At 36.8% G+C, this 20856-nt stretch overlaps 1 protein-coding gene across 2 annotated transcripts in view; it reads left to right on the forward strand.

Annotated features, from left to right (window-relative positions):
• Positions 1–345: 345 nt before the first annotated feature.
• Positions 346–20856, forward strand: part of IPO7 (importin 7) — a 49991-nt gene continuing 29480 nt past the window's right edge. The window contains exons 1-4 of one of the 2 annotated variants that reach the window (XM_063092379.1): positions 346–566; positions 16069–16150; positions 17992–18145; positions 18734–18892. In XM_063092379.1, coding sequence (XP_062948449.1) covers positions 483–566; positions 16069–16150; positions 17992–18145; positions 18734–18892 — 479 coding nt within the window. In that variant the 5' untranslated portion in view covers positions 346–482. The remainder of the gene's footprint in view (positions 567–16068; positions 16151–17991; positions 18146–18733; positions 18893–20856) is intronic. The other variant, XM_063092380.1, reaches the window with a different exon arrangement.

Raw genomic sequence — 20856 nt, forward strand, 5'->3', positions numbered from 1 at the left:
AACATTTTTATGGCATTCAGAAACATCTCAAATTGCTTTTCAAAAAGTTTTCTTTAATTACATAGCTACTAGCAATGGATTGCATTACACACTGCATCAGATTCCCTTATGGTCACCATGGGCACATTATGTAAAACCTTTGTAATTGGTTGTTTTAATTTTCTTTCCGCGGGGTGTGAACATTTTTCCTTCTTGAACAGCAAGACTTGTTTGTGGGAGCCACAGCTCAGACAGTCACGTGGGCTGCGGCCTCCGTTTGTGGACTACATTTCCCAAGGTGCTCCGCGGGCGCGCCTACAGGAAGTGGCCGGAGCATCTCCCGCCTCCACGCGGAGACGAAGAGGTTCTATCCGGGGCCTTGGAGCTTCTCTTTCCTTTCGCGCCGGTTGCTGCTGAGCGCGGCGCGTCCATGTGCGCAGTGAGTGGCGCTATTCCTGGCCCAGTAGCACCCGATCCCCGGGTTTGACCAAGTCCGCGCCGCGATGGACCCTAACACCATTATCGAGGCCCTACGGGGCACCATGGACCCAGCCCTACGTGAGGCCGCGGAGCGCCAGCTCAATGAAGTAAGGACGCCCGGCCGGCGGCGGCGGCGGCGGCGGCGTGCGGGCGGGCAGGCCGAACCCTCTGGGCCTGGCCAGAGGCGCGGACGGCGTAGCTGAGGGGCCCAGCTGGAGGGGTGGGGCGGAGATCTGATGGAGAGTGCCACGCCGGGGCGCCTCAGTCTGGTGCGGTGGTGGTGGCTGAGCCAGGGCTGCCTGTGCGTCGGATCCTGAGCTGGGCCTCTGGCTGCGGTCGAGGCATGAGGAGCCGGCCGAGGCGAGGCGGGCGTGACGGGCTGGACACATGGGCGGCTTTGGTGGCTGGCCTCCTTCTGCTTCATTCCCAGTTCGTTCCTCGCGCCCAGGAGGGGACGAAACTCACTGGAAGGTTTTGCAGATGTTTCCAAAACCAGTCTCGCCGGCGCTGGGTCTGGAGGCGTCTCCTGGGAATGCAGACTGGTCCAGTGGGAGCTGCGCCTGTCAGCCTTTCACTTCTCTGATCAGTGGCCTGCCTCGCTGGCACAACTTCCTTCTCTCCGGTTGAGCTGCTAGAAGAAGCGTTCAGAGGCAAACTCATGCCTCCTTGGCAGGGCAGGGGTAGTGCTGGATACCCGTATGAGTCTGATCCTTGCTCTTCTACTGTCATGATGCCTCAATCGGGGAGGCTGTGTGATGTAGTGGAAAGGGTCGGGTGACGTTCACCCTTCTCGGCATAGCTGCACCACTGATTTGTTGAGTGACCTCGGGCAAGTCACTTAACCTCTTGATCCTGAGTTTTTCCCCATGCATAAAATGAGGCCACAGGGTTGATGTGATGGTCAAGTGAGATAATGTACCTAGAAACGTGCCAATCTCCATATTAATTCAGATATTGCATTCGCTGAGGGTTGGCTTATTTTTTCTCCATATTTTTGGGAGACCACCCCTTGGAAAACAGCTATATTACGTGGATATTTTATTGTACCATCTTCAGCGTCATTCTTTGTTTCTAAACTTTTGCAGTTTTAAATATTAATGACCAGTACTTTAAAGGCTTCCTAAAAGGGCTGCTGTAACTACTATGCCAGTTAATAACTGTCTTTTAGTATACTACTGAATCTGCCAGCTTTAGTGAGCTTTGTTTACTTTATTTTATTTTTGTTTTTAGTGAGCTTTAGTGTATATTTATTTTCTTGCTGCTGGCCGGTTTGGGGATTCTATAGTGTTCTTTTTTCAACTTAAAAGGACGTCCCACTTTTAAGTAGAAATTCAGTTGTTTTACTCTCCTCTTAGCCGGTAGGTAAATATTTACAAATATTATTTATATTGTCTTACTACAAGCAGTAGGAATATTACTAATTGAACGTGTTCAATGCACAGTACTGTACTAAAGATCCCTGCCCTCAAGGAACTTATAGATCAAGACCACCCACAGAATTTAGACGAATTAGCTGTAAAATTATTTAAAAAGTTAAATCCACGAGGGTACTTCAAAATGTTGGTAGAAAAATCGAATTGAAAGGTGATATGAATCTTTCCATCGACTTTTTGAAGACACCTTCTGTTTTATATATATGCCATCATTATACTATACTGAGTGACGATTGCATGCTCAAATTCTCAGACTCAGTCACCTTGGAAAGAACTTAGATTTCTTTTGGATGTATATAAAATAGTGAGTTGAAACAAATTCTCACTTTGAATCATTATTAAACTATAGGGTGAGTTATGGGTCACTTTTTGTTTTGATTTGTTTTGTGATAGACACTGGTTAAGATCATTATTCTGCTAACGAAGTATTAATGCACGTATGAGCCTAGGAAACCTAAAAGTTTAGTCATAGTAATTTCTACCATGACTTTGCTCTAGTAGCACGTTATTTTGACTAAAATATACTGGTGTGTAATTAAAAAATTATTACTTGAAAGAGTTCCTTCTCTTGTACAAAAACAATACTTTCTGCACATTTGAAATTCATTTATTCCTCAAGCAGATTTTGTGTGTCTAGTTATATACACAAACATCTTGTAATAGAGACCTGGGGTAAGTATTTCACAAGCTAGTTTTTGGAAGATAAATACTGTAATCAAAATAGTATTCAAAACTTTTTATTTAACCTTTAAGCTGTTGTTTGGAATACTATGGAACAGTGAACACCGCTAATCTTTTATGTTAAAGAAGAAGTGTCTGGCCTGTACTTCTGTGATTGTTAGTATTTATGTTTTGCAAATTTCTTTCAATTATTACACCTAGATTTTTTTTCATAGTTCTTCTAAAGGTAACTTTTCTGGTAGAATATTTACTTTCATCTCTAGTCTTTATTTCATTTTAATGCACTGCATCCCCCGTCCTTTCCATTTGAATACTTTTTTCTTTGACTTTCTTGTGAGAGAACCTAGATTTAGAAAACAGATCTCAAATAAGGCTTGAATATAGTAAGCATGAGGAAATAACATTTTATTTCTGAGAGGGTCTAGCTTTGGAGAAGATAAGATGAACAATCATCTCATTCCACTGAAGCTGTGTTTTGGTTCACTTAACTAAAAGAAAAAGATCATAAATATTTGAATGACTCTTTGCTAAGTAATCACTGACTCTGTAAAAATTGTAAATGTTATCAAAGTATTTGTAATGTAGATAGTTTAAAATGCCTCCGGGCCTTTGTTCTTAATTTTTGCTTGGAAAGCCTGTCACTCAGTGATCTCCCTTAACTTGTTCTTTTACTTCCTTCCATACCTTTGCAGAATTCTCCTTATCACTGAGTTCTCTGACTACCACACTTTCTATCTCCCTTTGCTTGTTTATTTTTCTCAATAGTGCTGATTTATCATACATATTTTACTTGCTTTTTCCTTTCCCCACTATAATTTTCAAGTTTCCTAAGGTCAGGGATTACTATCTTTTGTTACTTTTATTCCTTGATTTGTCAATTTTAGACTCTATTTATGGACTTCCTGTTATAATAAAAAACAGTATAGGCTTTAACTGTTATATCACCCCCACCTCAAAGATGTTTGGGGTTTTTATATATTTTTATATCACATATAGATAAAAGTAAGAAAATTCCATTAGACTCATTAGGGAGCACAGTAAGGACTCTATTTTTGACAGGTATTTTCAAAATACATCTGATGGAATGTTCCCCACTAACTTATTCTGTAGTATGAGGGTACTTCAAAAAGTCTGTGGAAAAATTCATACTACCCTTTTTTTTTTTGGTGGCTGACAGGTAATTAGATCCGAACCCTTGATGGTGGTGTTACAACACTGTCCTCTAACCAACTGAGCTAACTGGCCAGACCCCTCCTATAAACTTTTAATTCTATTTTTCCATGAACTTTTTGAAGTACCTTCATGTATTATGTATTTTGATGACTTTTTTTGTTGGGGGGTGGGGGAACCACTGGTATAATTTTGCAACTTATTTTCACATCCTGATTCTAAATATTTTCATGTAGCAAGCTTTGCCTCCAAGATTGTAAAAAAACAATTGAAAGGTACAAGTATTCTTGAAAATACAGTTGAAGGGCCGGCCAGTGGCTCACTTGGGAGAGTGTGGTGCTGATAACACCAAGGACACGGGTTCGGATCCCTATATAGGGATGGCCAGTTAGCTCACTTGGGAGAGCATGGTGCTGACAACACCAGGTCAAGGGTTAAGATCCCCTTACCAGTCATCTTTAAAAAAAAAAAAAAGAAAGAAAGAAAGAAATACAACTGAAGGCCCTTTAGCCATATGATTTTTTTTTTTTAATAGTACTGAAGAGTTCTGAACTAGCTGGGGGGGTCTTGGGAAAGTTACTTAACCTCTAAGCTCCAGTTTCCTTAGGTATACAATGAAAATAGTAATAGTATCTGTGTTATTAATATCTATGTCATTGTGTTATATGGATTGAATGAGATGATGCATGTACAAAATTTAGGAAAGTGTCTGACACCTACTAGGTTCTCTCCATATTATTTGAATCACTGCAGATGTGCCAGTTGATTAACAATCTTTTTTTTTGGCGGCTGGTCAAGGGATCCTAACCCTTGACCTTAGTGTTTTAAAACCTTGTTCTAGGGCCAGTCCCGTGACTCACTGGGGAGAGTGGGACGCTAGGAGCGCCAAGGCCGCAGGTTCGGATCCTATATAGGGAGGTCGGTGCGCTCACTGTCTGAACGTGGTGCGGACCAGCAACCATGCCAAGGGTTGCGATCCCCTTACCGGCCAAAAAAAAAAAAATACCTGAAAATCTTGTTCTAGCCAACTGAGCTAACCAGCCATCCCTGATTAACAAATTCAAGGTGCCATACAGTTTGTTTCCTACCTTAGTCTACTATCTTGAGCTAACCAGCCATCCCTGATTAACAAATTCAAGGTGCCATACAGTTTGTTTCCTACCTTAGTCTACTATCTTAGTAGTTGTATATCTCATTGGAAAATGATGCTTTGGACACTGAGATCACTAGTAAGTAGCATTATCATCACATGAAAATTGGCACAATTATTAGCACGGTGGCTGGCATATAATAGGCTAGTAAATATTTTTTGAATGAAGAATGAAATAACTTGAGTAATAGAGCTGTGAAGAGAATATTCATCTTTGAATCCTTAGAAAAGATTTGTGTTGTAGTGATCTGTCACTTCACTTAAACGCTATACTTTGGAGACATTGATTTGTGTGTATGTTGAAGTGGAATTTTTAAAGTATTGTTTGTTTAGGTAATCTAAAATATGTGACATTTGGTATTCATTCACTCAAATAATCGAGTGTTTATTATTTTCCAGAGACGATTTGGTTTTAGGAATTCAAAGACTGCCATATCCTACATGTGTACGCTCGCGTGCGCGCACACACACACACACACACTCTCTCTCTCTCTCTTGCTCTCTCTCTCTCTCTCAGATACTTGCTTCTTCATTTGCAAGGTAAAGGTAAAACATCTGAAAGTTTTTGGCAGGTTATTATAATAGACAACCATCTCTTGACTCTGCTTTAGCTGCCAGTGTTCTTCAGCGGAAACCTTTCTATATGCACACATTTACTTATACTGATTTAAATTCTGTTAAGCTCTGAACACCTATAACTAAAGTTTTCCTTTCCTTAAATCTCTTCAAGCCCATCTTAAATGCCATTTTTCCTAGGAAACTTTTCCCCATATTCCAGCTTACATTGATCTTTCCCTATTCTAACCTTTTGTGGTACTGTGTTAACTTACAACTCATCTTTTAAACACTTAATCTTATGTTCTCACTTAGATTTTAACTCTTTTAATTTTGTTTGAACTAGGTGATTGCTAACTGTCCCTTCCACTCTAAAAGTTCACAGATTTTGAACTTGTTTATTTCCAGTGGGAATAAAATATTTGGAAAAAAAAAATGTGAGCGCCTGTCATGTGGCAGATACCATCTCTGATGTTGGGTATCCAGCACTGTACACAAATATACCGTTATATTTTACTTTTCCAGGCCTAAGATTTTCATTAATAAAACATTTTATAAGTCCTAATAAAACAAAATCAAATTAACCTTTTATAAATAAGGTGTATCAGTTAAAAAACTTATAGAACTTAAGAGAACATCCTGGTTCTTGTGAAGCTTACATTTGAAGTGAAGTTTTAAATGTAATGCTAGGAAAAATTTTTGCAATAACTTATGTCAAATGATAGGTCCCAGTCTGCTTCATTTAACAGCAAATGTCTGTGTGGTAGGCACTGAGCTAAGTAGTTAAAAGTAGATGCAAAGAAATGTATGATTCCTGTCTTTCTGGAGCTTTGTAGTCAATATGTCACTGGCCCTCACAATACATGGTGGTCAGGACTATAATAGAGCTATGTGTTAAGTTTTAGATGAGGAAACTATTAAATCTGACTTTAGTTAAGGCAGATATGATCTCAGCATCAGTAGTCCCCCCCAACCCTGTTATACTTGCAGCCAAGAAAAATGCTCTAAGTGGAATTAGAAGGCTTACCTAGGAGCCATTTAAACAGTTCCTAAGGTTAATGTGCTGTAACATGGTTACGTAGACAGAAATGCTTTCTCACATACTTTATGTGAAAAAGTAAGTGGACTGGTTTTGATAAGTTTCTTGATATTTTGTGTTTATTATTTAAACTCAGACTATCCTGAGTCACTTTGGAATCATCACAAATGGTTACTATTACTGTAAGTAGTGATATGCCTTATTTATAAAAGGTTAATTTGATTTTGTTTTATTAGGACACAAAATGTTTAATTAACAAAAATCTTAGGCCTGGAAAAGTAAAAAATAATGGTATATTTGTAGGACAACTTGGCATGTCTAGAAATTAAGTAAAATATTTGAGGATATGATGCATATTTTTGAAAGACCAGCGCAGTCTGTAATTTGGGTAGATAACATTCTTTAACCAGGAATATTGCGAGGTAAATACTGTTCTGAGTTTGGGAAAGTCCCTGGATACTTTGGCTGTAGGAAATTATTCAGTAATATAGCATGTTAAAGATGGAAAGAAAGATAATACAATATTAATAATTGTAAGAAAACAATATTTTAGGGACCAGCCAGTTAGCTCAGTTAGTGAGAACATGGTGCTGATAACACCAAGGTCAAGGTTTTGATTTCTGTACTGGCCAGCAGAAAGAAAGAGAGAGAAAAAGAGCACAAAGAGGAGAGAGGGAGGGAGGGAGGAAGGAAAGAAGGAAGGAAAGCAACAATACATTTCTTTTCCAAATATAGTAGATGAATATATAATTTTATTTATTGTTTCTGTCAGTGGCACACACATTAATGATGAATTCGATTTGAAGTGGGTTTTTTTTTTTTTTTGGTTTCTAATTAATTTATAATAAAGTTTTTTAAAACTCCCTAGTTGGAAAGCATATAAGTATTACCATTATTTAATGAAGGCAGGAGGACACAGTGAAGAGCCTCAGCCTGGTCCTTTTTCTACCACTATGATGACTTAACCTCACCATATCTCATATTTTGTGTAGGTAAATTAGATACAGTACTTACCTTTGTCATGTTCTTTAGTAAAAAGGAAAGTTAGAAATTCCTTGGCTCTCGAAATTACCTGGTTGTATTCATTTTATGTAAAAATATGTCACAGTGTCATCATTAAGCCTCTTCTTGCTTCCTTATGAATGGTCTAAAGTATAGGAGCTAATTGAAGGTCTCTGGTTGCATTTCAGTGGAGAATAAAAAGTTGTGGTCGTAAAGAGTAAGCTTTAAAAGATGTTGACACTAGGTGATTACGTTGGAAAATGTGGGTCCAGAGGGAGAACAGATTTTGGAGAAAACTTGGGTTAAGGTTTAAGTCTGGTTTGAGGAACTGGTAAACATCAAGGAGAAAAAGTCTAGTAGGCAATTGGGATGTGGAACTGAAGCTTAGAAGGGAAAACAGCAATGGAAAAGTGATTTTCTTCTGCAGGTGAGTATAGAGAAGAAGGGAGTGTGATCCAGAGGTGGGGGGTGGACCAGAGGGCTAAACTTTGGGCCATGCCCATTTTGGGGACTTTGAGAAACAGGAAAAAAGGAGACTGGAGAATGGTGAATAAAAGTAGAAGCGAAGCCAAGAAGAGAGAATTTCAAGTAAAAAGGTTGGTTGTGGTTTAGTTTCCTTTTTTTAAATGGCTTTCATAAATTTCCTCTCAGTGAGGATGACTTACTGTAGTATTAAGTAAAAAGCTCTTAGAAAAAGAAAGGCCAGTATGAATCTGGCCCTAACATCATGGGCATGAGGGGTGACAATCAGCTTTGTATCTTATGAATATTCATAACTAATTAAAAAGAAAGGGATGTTGACTTTTCTAAATGAGGTTAAAGCGAACTGAAGACTTTGTGGAGGAAAACAGCTTTAAAGTATTCGTAACCTTGGGGAAAGCAATTTCTGATTACAGGATTAGTAAGTGGAATGCTAGTAAGGGGGCAGGGTTAGTAATTGGAATACTAGAAAGGGGACAGGATTAGATTGTAGGTTAAAAGAGTGACAGGGTCAGGGGAAATTTGTTTATGTGGGTGCGTGTGCTTTTCTTTTCTTTCTTTTTTTTTTTTTTTCTCTTTTGTAAAGTTAGATTTATTTGATGGGCAGAGTAAGCAGTGGGGAAGCTGCCTGTGGAATAGAAAAGGGGGTAGTTTTTTCAGGCTTATTACCACTACCTACTGTAATAATGGTTTTCTATTCATCATGTTTTATAGTCGTCAGTCCTTGAATTAAATCCTTCCTACTGCTTCAAGACCTCGTCTTCCTATAGCATAGATCTGTTAATGTAAAAACTTTCAAAAACTTCACACAGTTTACTATTCATTTTTTGTCTTTCACTATTCTCTTTCATTCTCTTAATAATCTCTCTGACATAACCCATGCTTTTCCTATTTAGAATCTTTTCTCCTCATCTCTGTGGATTTAAGTTCTTTAGGGTCTAACCTTTAATTTTACTAGTTAGTTCAATTAGAATTAATCTCTCAGCATAACCTTATAGTGATCTTCTTTCTCTGGGGTGTCTGGAATGTTAAGTACTAGTTAGAGTTAAAGTACTAGCGGAGTTAAAGGAGATGGAGAATGGAATTGAGGCTGTTGAAGAATTTAGATGAGGTGGATTAAGGGTGAATGTTGAAATTATCTGGGTTGATGACAGATAATGAGAAGGTACGAAGTTGTCTAGAAAGATGGTTTTTGTGTTAGGATAAACAGCTTTCAAACTTGGGTATTAGGAGTTTTAGCCCTAATTAATGATACGTATGACTCATCTGTTGTTTCGATTTTCCTGGTTCTCTGACTGCTAGACTCCAGAAGGTTGGAGAGGGGACACCAGCATCCGGAAGTTACATTTATACTTTTGACTCTTAAAAGATCTATTGTAGTATCTTCTGAGGCTACAGTGTTTGCCAAACTGTTGAAAATAATACTTTAATTACCAGATTTTAAAGGGTTTTTGTGATAAAGATTGTTGCTAGGGATATTTTAACTGAAGTTTATTTTTTGAATCACCATAAAAATATGAAGAGTTCTTTTTAATGTGTGGTAGTTTGCTATACCGAGGGATGTCTGAAAGTTGTTAGAGATCAACCATTACTTAAAAAGAATGGTTTTCCTAATTTGAAGAGTTAACATATACCTTTTATTTGATCAGTGTTTTATAATTGTACAGATGTGTGGCCTTTTTCCCTTTTCATTTATTCATTTATTTATTTATTTTTAATTTTTTAAAGAAGATGGCCAGTAAAGGGATCTTAACCCTTGACCTGGTGTGGTCGGCACCACGCTCTCCCAAGTGAGCTAACCGGCCATCCCTATATAGGGATCCGAACCCATGGCCTTGGTGTTATTAGCACCACACTCTCCCAAGTGAGCCAGGGGCCGGCCCTTTCCGCTTATTTTTAAACAACATTATTGAAGCATAATTTACATACCATAAAGTTCTCCTGTTTCAAGTGCCCGTCAGTGATACTTAGTATATTTTCAAGTGCCCGTCGAGTGTACAACCATCGCCATAGTCCAGTTTTGGAACATTTCCATCACCCCAGTAAATGCCCCTAGTGCTGGTTTACAGTTCATCTTCCATTCACTCCCCAGCCCCAGGCAGTTGCTAATCTGCTTTCTTAATTTTCTTGAGTTTCTGATGTCCAGTATTTAGCATTACTCTAAGTCCATTTGGTACCTTCTTTGGGAGAATACAAGGCTTCCTGCCTTAGGAATTTCAGCTGGGTGGAAATTTGTATGAGTGAGCTAGATAGATGTCCCAGGTTGAGATTGCTTATGCTGTCCTCACTGACAAATATCCTTTCTTACTTTTAGTCTAGCTCAGTTGTCTGAAAGTCACACTTTGTTCATCAGTCGCATTTTAAAAATTTGTACTGGTGTGTTTTTGAAGGCAGTGAATAAAAAGTTAATAAAGTGGTGTGCTTTATTTTCGTAGTTAAGTTTTGTTGATTTTTTCACAAATAACTTTATTGAATTCACCCATTTAAAATATGCAGTTCGATGGTTTTTAGTTATGCAGCCATCATCACAGTCTTTCGAACGTTTTCATCACCCCAAAAAGAAAATCCATGCCATTAGCAGTCACTCCCTATTCTGACTCCTACCCACACCCCAGCTCTAGGCAATCACCAGTCTACTTTCTGTCTATATAGATTTGCCTTTTCCTGATATTTCATGTAATTGAAATCATATAATAGGTAGTCTTTTGTGACTAACTTCTTTCATGTAGCATAATGTTTTCAAAGTTTGTGCGTTATATAGCATGTATCAGTGCTTCATTCTTTTTATTGCCAAATAGTATTCTATTGTGTGTATGGATATGCCATGTTTTACTTATCCGTTTATCAGTTGATTGACATACAGGTTGTTTCCACTTTGGGGCTATTATGAATAATGCTGCTGTGAATATTAAGGTAAAAGTAGTCTTGTCGATTTTTTTTTTTTTTAATCGAAGAGTAATTTGCATATAGTACAAAGCTCAAATAGTAAGTACAGCTCGTCAGTTTTTACCTAGTTTATCTGGTAACTACTACGCAGACCAAGATACAGATAACATTTTCATTAGCCTAGAACATTCCCTCGATTCTCTCCCCATGCAGTTGGTGTCTTTCCTCCTCCAGGTTACCGTTATTCTGACTTCTGTTACTATAGAGTAGATTTGCCTGTCCTTGAACTTCATATAAATAGGATCACATGATATGTACTCAAGGCTTCTTTTTCAACATGTTTTTGAGATGAGTGTTACTGCTTGATTCCATAGGTTTTATTTTTTAATTATTGTACAGTGTTTCACTGTATGAATGTACCAGTTTGTGTATCCATTCACTTGTTAATGGTCAAGTACTGTTGCGGATGTAAGCACTTATTTCTCTTGGATATATGGTGTAAGGGTGAGATATATAGTATAAAGATGAATTGGATATATACTATAGGGTGGATATATAGTATAAGGATATATAGTATAAGGGTGAAATATATAGTATAAGGGTAGGTGCGTGTCAGAAACTGCCAGTTTTCCAATATGATTGTACCATATTGTACTTCTACCAGCACTGTATGAGAATTTCATTTTTTCACATCCTTACCAAGATTTTGGCAAATTGCATATATTGCTTTCGGGTAGGCCTATCGTCTACTTGTACTAATTGTTTTGAAATTTGCCTGCACATATTCTTCACTTATTTTTCTTTTCTTTTCTTTTCTTTTTTTTGTTTGCTCATCTTTCTTTTGGAGTAATTAATGCTTCCTCAGATGTTACAGATATTTCTTTTCTTTTTTAAGGTATTCCTTTGTTTATACTGATGGAAGGAATTTATAAAAGTTTTATTTATCTACTTGATTCTAAAATTATTTTATGACTTTCTGCCTTTGGTGTCATGGTTGAGTTTTCCTCCCCAAGATGATAAATACATTTACTTTAATTTCCTTCAAGTACTTTTGTGATTTTATTTTTTGTATTTAAATCTTAAGAAGTTAGAAATTGATAAAGGTCCTGTGTTCATGTAACACTTATGGAGTACCTCTTGTGTTGTAGGATGATAAAGTGAGTGGTGTCTTATGCTCACTTTTAACTCATGTCATGTAGCTGTATATGTATCTAGCCAACAAAAACAGTGGTGGTTTTGATGATTTTTGTTGTTTTAACATAACCCTTAAAAACCAAAAACTTCATCTGAGGTTCCAATGATAGAGAACAATCTGTTTCAAGTCTGAAGGAAAAACTTCAGTATTGGGACCTCAAGAGAGGTTGTATACACAAAACTGTATATGTTGTGTTTTATGGGTGATTTAAGGAACTAAAGGGTAACTTAGCTATCTTCAGCTTATGCTTTACTGGGGTTAGAACATACACTCTGAAAAAGGTGAGATTCTACCAAATATGGATATATAATGAACATTTGTTATGTCTTGATATTTACTAAAATATTCCTCATATGCTATTTTATTTACTCCTTACAGCCATCCCATAAAGATTTTTTTTATTCTCATTTTATAATTGAGGCTTAGATTTGCTGAATCAGCTTGCTCAAGGCTTACCAATCTAAGAAGTAGCAGCACCTAGATTTATAACCAAGACTATATGACTGCAACAGTCCATTCCAGGAGTTCACAATTTGATGCAGGAGATAAGGTATATACTGATATAAATGGCCTGAAAAGTGCCGCATTAGTAGTATGGAAAATTCTCTCTAAGAATGTAATTGCAGAATGTTTGGGGGGAAAAGTCTGTAAAGAGGAAACTAAAATAAAAATCAGAATATTGTTCATGTGGACATATGCAGCAAAATACTGAAACTTGGGTTGAAAGGAGATGACAAGCTCAGTTGGTTAGAGCACAGCCTTATAACCTCAAGGTCACAGATTCGGGTCCCCATAACAGCCAGCAACAAAGAAAAAAAAAGTGTAGAAAGGAGGTGACATTACAGGTAGTGCTTCATTATCAGGCTCTTCTGCCCATCCCTTAAATATAAATACCCCTTCTCACTCACTCTAAACTGCTTTCAATTCATCAGTACATTTTTTGAATATCTTAAATGCCAAGCATCATATGAGGAACTGGGTATACAAACAGTATGGTCCCTACTCAGTGGAAAACATCTAATTAACAGGAGAAACAGGCATAAAACTAGTCTCCAAGTATAGTAATTACAAATATGTAATAAGCATTCTGAAGAAAAAGAATGGGGGTTATGAGTTTAATAGGGAGCCCTACTTGATCAGGCAGGAAAGGCTTCTCGAAGGAAATAATGTTTAAGCTGAGACCCATAGAATGTGAAGCAGTGGACCAGTTGATGCTGGTGGAGCATGGGAGAGAAGATAGTTGTAGGTAGGAAGTCACAGCATGTACAAAGACTCTAAAATAGAGTAATATGTTTATTTCTTGTTGAAAGAACCTAACTTCAGAACGCTGTTATGGCGGAGGCGGGGGGGGGGGGGGGGCGGTGAGAAAGTTTCTTAAAACTAGGCTGAAGAAATAGGCAGGGGCAAGATATCTTCATGAAGGGCCTTGGAAGGTGCAATAGAAAAGTTGTTAAAATTGTTTGTTTAGAGGAGATTTAAAAGATTGTTGGCTGCTAAATGGAAAATGGTTAGGAGCTCAAATAGTTAAATTAAGAGGGATGATAGGGCTAGGTAGGTGTTCATGGTAATGGAGAAAGTGGATGTATTTAAAAACGAAACCCAAGCATTTTGGATATAGAATTAACAGGACTTGACGTATTAAATTGGGATGAAAAAGGGAAGTGGTGAGGATTACTGAGAGGATAGTAATGATAGAGGTTGGGAGAGGTAGTACATGGAAGTATAGTAACAGTTTTTAGGTGAAAAGATGCTTTGAACTTAAGTCTGAGAATCCTGTGAGATAATGAAGCAGGGATGTTTAATAGGCAGGCCTGTTACAGTGATCTGGATTGGAAATAATGTATATTGACATATAGATAGTGTTTATGTATGTATGTTGTAGCTGGCTGGTGTGGGGATCCGAACATTTGACCTTGGTGTTATCAGCACCATGTTCTCCCAGGTGAGCTAACTGGCCAGCCCCCCTATTTAAAAGCAGAGATAGGAGGAGATCAGCTGAGAGTGGAAACGTGGCCTGTGACCTAGTCCTGGGGAGTTCTAGCGTTTATAGATTAAACAGCGTGAGAAATCAGCAAAGGAGCCCACGAAGGTTGAAAGACCAGGAAAAGTGATGTACTAAATGACATGATGGAAGAGTGTTTAGAGAAATGACTGTATTCAGATCTGATTAGAGCACTGGAAAGGGTTAATACCTCCCCTTCATCTATCTAACTTCCTCTGTTCAGTTCTTCTGCTACATTAGAAGATTCTCCTTTTGATTCTTCCATAGTGCCCTCTTACCTGTTTGATTATCTTGTATTTCTTCACTATACTATATGTTTCCCTCAGTTGTCTTGTTCAACTCTGTAGTCTCTGCGCCTGGCATAATGTCTTGCACCAAGAACACCCAAATAAATAACTTTTGGAGTGACTGAATGAATAAAGTATCGCTCTAGAATAAAGTATCACTCTAGATTCTAATGGAGGACATTTTTTAATATTCAAAGGGAAAATTCTTTGTAAGAATGTATTTGCAGAATTGAGTTGCTACAACAGAATACTTCAGACTGGGTAATTTATAAAGAACAGAGTTTTATTTGGCTTACAATTCTGGAACAGCTGCATCTAACGCAGGCCTCAGGCTGCTTCTACTCATGGAGGAAAGTGGCAGGCAGCCAATGGGTACCAACAGATCACGTGTTGAGAGGAAGCAAGAGAGAGAGAGAGAGAGAGGAGGTGCCAGGGGTCTTTTAGACAACCAGCTCTAGCAGGAATAGAACAAGAACTCACTCACTACTCCCCCCTGCCCCCTCCCCGCCCCGGGAGAGCATTAATCCATTCATGAGGGATCTGCCCCCTTGACTCAAACAGCTCCCAACACTGCCACATTGGGGATCAGATTTCCACATGATTTCTGGGAGGATAATACATCCAAACTCCATCAAGAATGTTTGGGGGGAAAAGTCTATAAAGAGGAAACTAAAATAAAATCAGAATATTGTTTATGTGAACATGTACAGAAAAATACTAAAGCTTGGGTTGAAAGGAGATGACATAGGTGCTGTTTATATGGGGACAGAAGAGAATGAAACTGAGGAAACATACAAGAAGGGATTTAACTTGTTCGGTTCTTTAAGAAAATCAAAAGCAAATATGATGAATTTAGAATCATTATGTAGCCTTCTTGTCTTTTTTTTTTTTTTTTTTTCCCCCTTTTTGGCATCTGGCTGGCGCAGGGATCAAACCCTAGACCTTGGTGTTATCAGCACTGTGCTCTAACCAACTGAGCTAACTGGCCAGTCTTTTTGTGCTATTAATGAAAGTGATCCAGGTTCATAATATAAATTTTGGAAAATAGAAATTGTATAAAGAATAGCTCCTCTGTAGTCCTACCCCCACAACTCCATGATAACTAATTTTAGCATTTTCAGTAAATTTTTCCCTTGTCTTTTCTGTATATGTCACATTGCATATTTATATTAAAAAATTTATTAAATTATGATTATATAGTTTGTATCCTACTTTTATTGTATGTTCAAAACTACTGCCTTTTAACTCTCTTGCAATATAACATATATACAGAAAAGTGAACATAAGGTTATATTCAATTTTTACGCACTTGTGAAAAACATATCAATGGATATCACCCCCAAGCTATTCATTTTTTATTGATTTAGTATGTGTCTAGCCACTTAATTGAATGTCTCCATGGAAAAATTATTACTGCAATGGGGAAATAGGGATTACAGACGATATTGTTTTTGAGCTGTGCCACCAGTGTAGATTAAGAATGCTAGTTGGGATAAATGGGAAGTGCACAAGTATGCAGGCAAATGTAAATATCCAAAAAAGTTTTAGGTTTTAAGTCATCAAATTTGTTCCAATTCATTGTAGGGAGTGGTGAAAAATAAGGCTGGGAGCAAGTTAAGAAGAGACTTTTATGGCAGCCAAGCAACGGAAGAGTATTGAAGTTCCTTGGGTCTGTTATTTTAAAGTATGTTTATTTGCACAAATTAAAAATGTATTTTTTTGTTTGTAGGCACACAAGTCTCCGAATTTTGTTTCAACACTGCTCCAGATTACTATGTCGGAACAACTGGATTTACCTGTGAGACAGGCAGGCAAGTCTCTTGAATTATTTTCTTGAGTGTATGTAAATATATTGTTTAAAAGGCTCATATTTAAATAGCAGAAGTATCTTAGGATGGCCCTTCAGTGATTTTTTTTCCTTGAGAATCTCTTTGCCCTCAGTGTTTACAACAAATAGCAAGTGCCTTGATAGATAGATGGTGGCAGAATTTAAAGGAATAATTGATATTTAGTTGAATTATAACACTGCACTGTAACCAACTAAGCTAACTGGCCAGCCCTTGATGTTTACTTGAATTAAAACAGAGGCTGCAAAGAGAAATTGATGGAGTTTATTATCTATGTATTCTCAGTTTCCTTCCCTGATAGGTGATTCTAAGACACAAATCTTTGTTCATACAGTTATTCCTTATACCATTTTGCTTTGATTGTTTTATTTTAACAATTTAAAAAGTGCTGTATCTCAGTTCCTGTTCAAGATGTTGAGCAATTTCCTCAGTATCAAAGTCTGTGAAAATGTGGCATACTACTTCTGAATATTGTCTGTTAGTCTGCAAAGTAATGGAATTCACAACTTTAATTTCTTAATTTATTTGTCATTATATTAATTTTGTTACAGGAAATATAAAGTACCAATAATTTCATCATTCAGGAAACATAGATTACATTTTTATGTTTTTCTGTTTTTTGGGTTTTTTCCAGTTCTTTTTTCCTAGGCTTATTTTGTTTAAAAATATTTGAGGGGAGGGTGTGGTTGCGGGGGCTGGCTGGTTAGCTCAGTTGGTTAGAGCAGCGTGTTTTAACACCAAGTTCAAGGGTTTGGATCCCCTTAGCAGCCAGCTGCCAAATTTTTTTGTTTGTTTGTTTCCTTTACTCAGTGTTGTTTAGTAAGCATTTCCCTTTTCTTTACGTAGTTTTAGTCTTCAAGTTAATATTTTAATGGCTAAATAACTTACTATAATGTGTTATATGAAGTGAAATATTTCCCAATTGTTAGAAATAGAATTTAATATCAGGTCTATTTTGTTAACAGTTGTATTCCCAGTGCTTAAAATATTGCCTGATACAGTATAGGTGCTTTGGAAATAAATAAATGAATGTAAGTTGTTTGTGATTTTTTTTTAAAAAAAACATTTTTATATGAGTAGCACAGTAATGGATTTTTTTTTTTTTTTTTTGAATAATTTCCCTTTCTAGTACATCCTGTACATTCGTAAAGCCACCCCCCACCCCGTGCTGGTAAAAAGCATTGTTAGTAGTGTGGATTTAGCGACATCATCAGTTGGTTAACTTTTGTCAAATAACAGTGTGCAAAGATAGTAGTATGATAGCTGACAGAAATAGTAAGCTGTAATTTTTGAACACAGCAAATCCTCCTATAAAATAATGTGAATTTGAAGTGATATGTGATTAAAATACTTAGGTTTATAGACTATGAACTTTTTTATACTGTGATTTTTCTGTGATAAAAATTTGTTTTTTAATCACCTTTGTGCGATTAGTTGTAGAAGCTATATTGGTCTATCTATGATGGTTTTGTCTTTAGAGGTTTCATTTAGACAACTGATTTGATAAAATTTAACTCCTACAGAGTAGGAGATGTAAAAGATCTTGTAACAGCTTTGTAGTGTGATTATTTGCAGAGTGCCCTTAGGCTGTGTGTTTAATAATTTTGTGGGTGATTGCTGTAACTGAATGTTAAATTTGTTTTAATTATCAACTTTTAAAATAATCAAATGTAATATTTTGTTTATAAAAGGATACCTTTACTAATAATGGTCTGAAAGAAATAATTGAAGTATGGACACTTATAGGGGATATTCACAGTACTTTCACAGTAAACATTATTTTGTCAAACTGATCTGTATTTTAGGTGTTATCTATTTGAAAAATATGATTACACAATATTGGCCTGATCGGGAAACTGCACCAGGGGATATATCCCCTTATACTATTCCAGAAGAAGATCGACATTGTATTCGAGAAAATATTGTAGAAGCCATTATTCACTCTCCTGAGCTCATAAGGTATTTATGTTTTGTAAAATTTACTCTTTGTTACAGATATGTAATTTTGGGGTGTTTTGTTTTGTTTTGGTCTTTTCAAAACAAGCTCGTCTTTTTTATAGCAGAAAACTTACCAAATAATGATGTTACCGGAGAATGCCTTTTTGATTTATTTTCTTACTGCAGTTGAATTTTACATTTATAAAACCAGAAACGAAAGAATTCATATAAAATTTGTATACTATCATCAGATGAAAGGGAGGGGGTAAAGAAAACAGTGGAATGCTTTCATATACTTTATATGGTCTTTTGATACTTGAAAGCTCTTATTTTTATAGGATTTTGAAGAATTTTTAATGAGTATAGATGATGTTCTTACTTGAAATTTGTCAGTTGGTAATAGGAATGAAAAATAAAAAACACCTGCATTTGTAACATATTTGTTGGGTTTCTTTTAAATCAGTAGGAACAGTTAGTTGTTGATGAGTGACTTACTTTGAATCGTATTCTATGTACATCCAAATATCAGATAGGTTCTTTGAAATTACATTGTTAGCAAAATATCTAGATAATATTTCTTCCTCCTTACTGTTTAATTTTAACTTTCAGGGTACAGCTTACTACATGCATTCATCACATCATCAAACACGATTATCCAAGCCGCTGGACTGCCATTGTGGATAAAATTGGCTTTTATCTTCAGTCTGATAACAGTGCTTGTTGGCTAGGAATTCTTCTTTGTCTTTATCAACTTGTGAAAAATTATGAGTAAGTCTCCCAATTCCGATAGCATTTTGAGAAATAGGAAAAGTCGGGAAATTTTAAGCCAGTTTGAATGTATAAAATTATATTTGGCATAGGTAATAAAATTAGTGAATTATATATTAATTTTAACTTAGTATTTTTTGAAGTGGCGTTCTTACTCTAATTCTGCAGTTTCTTCTAAAGTTTGACTCCTCGGTAGGTGATGATAAAAGGCCTTCAGATAAGTTTTTTTAAAATGTGAAGGTGATCACAGTACATTGAGCATTATAGCTATTTATTACTTCTGGCTTTCTTTCTGTGGGTTTTAACCTTAATATTGGTTCTTTATCAGTGTGTTTTGAGGGATTCACACTCACCTATTTCATTGTTTGCTTATTTGAGCAAATTATAGTTCATATAAGTAATTAATAAGAAAGATTTTAGGCCAAGGGATCATTTTAGATCTGGGTTTAGGGATCAGGAAAAAAAACATCTAACCTTGGAAGTTGAGGTATAGCCCTGAGTGGTAAGCCAAAAGTTGAAGGGATTTTCTTTTAAGTGTGAGGTGAAAGTAATGAAGTTGATAGGTACTTGAAAGGTTTGATGTTGGAAAATCATGAGGAAGGCATGAGGAAGACTTCTATACCATGTTAGTGACATTATTTCTAGTCCTAACAGCTACACAGATGTCATTGTGAACCCTCTAAATCTGGAACTTGGAGTTGGCCTCTGATACCCTTTTTGGGTCTTGTATCAAAATAGCCGATGAACTACTGCTTTTATTCTGAGCAGTAGAGAAGTATACCATTTACGGTATTGGTACTGGTGTTTTCTTGTGTTTCCACCAGCTATCCATCTTCATGCTAAGGAATGTACCAGCTGTTGCTCCAGGCTCAGTCAGAGTGCCAGTTGTTGTAGTTCTGGTAAGTGAGTGACTAAAATTAGAGAGAATAACAACAATAAGTTGTCAGTGTCATTGAGGAAGTTCAGGTCTTTCCTGGCCTATCATCTTAGCAGGAGAGAAAGTGTCAGGGATTTTTAAATGGGAGATATAGGAGGCTGCTATAATATTGGACTTCTAGTTCATTGTTAGCCAGTGTTTGATTGTGGAGCACAAGATGTTCACAAGGGATCTGTGTGGACTGAAGCAGTTCTAAGAAAATTCATGGAGAAATTGGGATTTGTGGTGGTTTTCAAGAGCATAGCTCCTCAGGAAGTGCTTGTTGGTTGAAGGAGCATAGAAGGAACATTGAAGAGGAATGTGTGTACGTAGTAGTATGTAGTAGTATGTATGTATGTAGTACTGTGAACAAAGATAGAAAGGTACGGAGGTGGAAATGAGACTTCATTAGTGGATAGTGAGGAGACCAGAATTAATGGTATAGATAATTTCTGGTGAGAGGTTGGAAATAGTTTTTGACTAGTAAATTGGGACCATGTTAATAAGGGTTTTGAATGTCACAATGGGAAATTTGGATATGATCTTTTAGATACAGAGGAGCCATTGAAATTTTTTTTTTCTAACAGAAAAGTGATAGACTTAGGATTTAAGGATTTCCTGTGAATATTGTTCAGTAGTTTGACACATCACACAGCCTTATGGTAGTAGACTGTTTACTAGTGTCACATTTTCACACTTCCAGGAACTTTCAGGTCTTATGGGGTAGTAATATGTATGGCACTATAAATTACTTTCATACCCATTAGCTTATATTAACAACTAGTACCATCCAACTCCCAGTCCACTATCCAGTGTAGTGAGAAAGGTAGGAGAGTAGAATGTCTTATGTGGAATGGGTATTCAAACCCTCTTACTATGGATGATCACCTGAGTGGATAAATGGAGAGAACTGCAAAATGTAGTTCTCACCTTTTTCATTAAAAGGAAACTTTGTAATAATTATAGTTTTTATAATCAGATTGGACAGTACAAATTATAAATTGTTATTGTTTTATTGACTCGAAGAAAGTAAGGTTGGTTACATGCT

The sequence above is a fragment of the Cynocephalus volans genome, chromosome 4, assembly GCF_027409185.1.
Source record: "Cynocephalus volans isolate mCynVol1 chromosome 4, mCynVol1.pri, whole genome shotgun sequence".
NCBI classification, from domain to species: Eukaryota; Metazoa; Chordata; class Mammalia; order Dermoptera; family Cynocephalidae; genus Cynocephalus; species Cynocephalus volans.